Below are 2,056 nucleotides of genomic sequence, written 5' to 3'. Positions count from 1 at the left end.
TCTAATATTACCCATGCTTCCTCTTATGAATCCTAATCCATCTGGATGGCCCCCGCTAGCTGGGCCCCCAGGATGAATGCAGATCTCAGGGGAGAAAGAAACCAGCAGGTCAGGGGGACTGTTACCTGGGCCTCATTCTATTTTGGCAGATGACTCAGAGCAAGAAGGGAGGCTGTAGAGGGAAGAATAGCAAGTCGGCTACTCCTGCAACCATCCAGATTTGGGGAAGGGAGGTTGTTTTCCTACCTAAGTGGATCTTCTCCAGCTACAAAGGAAGAATTCTCCAACCCTAACTCACACTAGAAAGGATCAAAGGATCAGTGGAAGTAGGAAAGTAGGCAGACACTAAACACAAAATCCAGTCGCTGGGGATGTAGTCCTTCTTGATCTTCAGCATGCCCTGAATACACAGCTGGAGATACAATTCTCCTTTTGGGGGTGTGTGTGTGTGGGGGGGGGTGTATCTGAATCCCAGCTCTGCCAGTTTCTCTGTATGGCTGTATGACCTTTGGCAAAGTAAGACCCACTTCAAAAAGTTGGGTTAGCATGAAGACTCATGGGGAAATGTCTCTTTCTCCCTACTACACTTCACATTTGGAGGAAGGAGGCGAGCCTATGGATATTCTCATTTCATTCTAAATGACACTTAGAATGGGGATTTTAGACCTAGTGCTCCATGCCTTAAATACCAAGCCAAATCTCATGACCCACCACCAGTCCTCCTGGCTCCAAAATCACAGAAAGGAAAACTGTGAGTGGGCAGCTATATACAGATTTAGGGAACACAAGTTAAATAATAGGAGTGTAATGCATTTTTTAATGAATGGGTGTTTCCCTTTGCCTTGCTCCACCTCCTTCCAACATTTCATAAATTCCACTACATCTTGAGGGAGCCACTCAACCCTAGAAGCCTTCTTTGATGAAGAGGTAAGAACTTTCCAGATCTGGGATCCAGTTAAGTTTGATCTAACTGTAGACAGGTGAACTCAGAGCCCTGAAACAGCTCTCCACCAGCCCTCCCACTTCGTTGGAGTCTGCCTCCATCCCACTCCATTCTTCCTTTCCCCTTTATGGTCTGAAAGAAGTGGTCAAGTGACTTCATAGGTTTTGGTTTGAGAGTTGCAAATTAGTCAGGATGGAGAAATGATACTTCGGTGACCTCTAGTACTGTCAGATCGCCCCTCGATAACAGAGAACACAGTACAAAAGGACAACAGGTGGCTCTAACCAGGACAGAGTGCCACTCAGAGGCAAGAGCAGTTCCAGGGCCTCTCAAAGGCTCCAGACCCCAGTAGCACCAACCAGCCAAGGAGCCTCCTCTGGTGTCTCCTATTCCCCGAAGCCTGTCTCTTTGGGGCCCAGTGGGCGGGGCTCCTTTGACACCTTTGCCAGACTCGGCCAGGGGAGGAGTCGGGGCCGAAGGCCCGGGCGAGCCAATGAGGACGGCCCTGGTTTCGTACGGCCTGCGAGCAGACCAATGGGCGCGGGGCGGGGGCGTGGCCAGGTCCTCTGGCTCGGAGCGTTTATAACAACTTGGAACGCGGCTACTTGCCGCGCGCTGTTGTGCGGCTGCGGGTTCCCCGCCCCGGGTGCGGGTCTTGTACCCCGGGCTCTAGCTGTCCCCGCGCAGCCGGCTTCCCCTCCACCCTCGCTTGCCTCCTGCCCGCCATGGAGCCGTTGGCTTTCCCCCGGCGCCCCGGCCCGGCTCCCTCTACCGCCCCCGCCCTGACCGCCGAGCTCGCCCGGCCCCTGACCGACGGGCTCATCAAGTCGCCCAAGCCCCAGATGAAGAAGCAGGCGGTGAAGCGGCACCACCACAAGCACAACCTGCGCCACCGCTACGAGTTCCTCGAGACCCTGGGCAAGGGCACCTACGGGAAGGTGAAGAAGGCGCGGGAGAGCTCGGGGCGCTTGGTAAGTGCGACTCCCTCCCACGGCGCTGGCCGGGCGCGGGGCTTGGCCGCCGACGGTGAGGGATGCAGGCTGGGCCGGGGGCTAGAGCCCTCTTCGATGGAGTGGCCAACCTTCAGTCTTTGCGCGCACGCGCGCGCGTGCG

General features: G+C 55.4%; 1 protein-coding gene across 1 annotated transcript in view; it reads left to right on the top strand.

Moving 5' to 3' along the window:
* Positions 1 to 1,531: 1,531 nt before the first annotated feature.
* The window catches only part of NUAK2 (NUAK family kinase 2), a 17,992-nt gene continuing 17,467 nt past the window's right edge, over positions 1,532 to 2,056 (top strand). The window contains exon 1 of the mRNA XM_040636514.1: positions 1,532 to 1,914. Coding sequence (XP_040492448.1) covers positions 1,669 to 1,914 — 246 coding nt within the window. The 5' untranslated portion in view covers positions 1,532 to 1,668. The remainder of the gene's footprint in view (positions 1,915 to 2,056) is intronic.

The sequence above is a fragment of the Ursus maritimus genome, unplaced genomic scaffold (assembly GCF_017311325.1).
Source record: "Ursus maritimus isolate PB19 unplaced genomic scaffold, ASM1731132v1 scaffold_2, whole genome shotgun sequence".
NCBI lineage: Eukaryota > Metazoa > Chordata > Mammalia > Carnivora > Ursidae > Ursus > Ursus maritimus.
The sequence above is the reverse complement of the archived record's forward strand: the minus strand, read 5'-3'. Positions and strand labels throughout refer to the sequence as shown.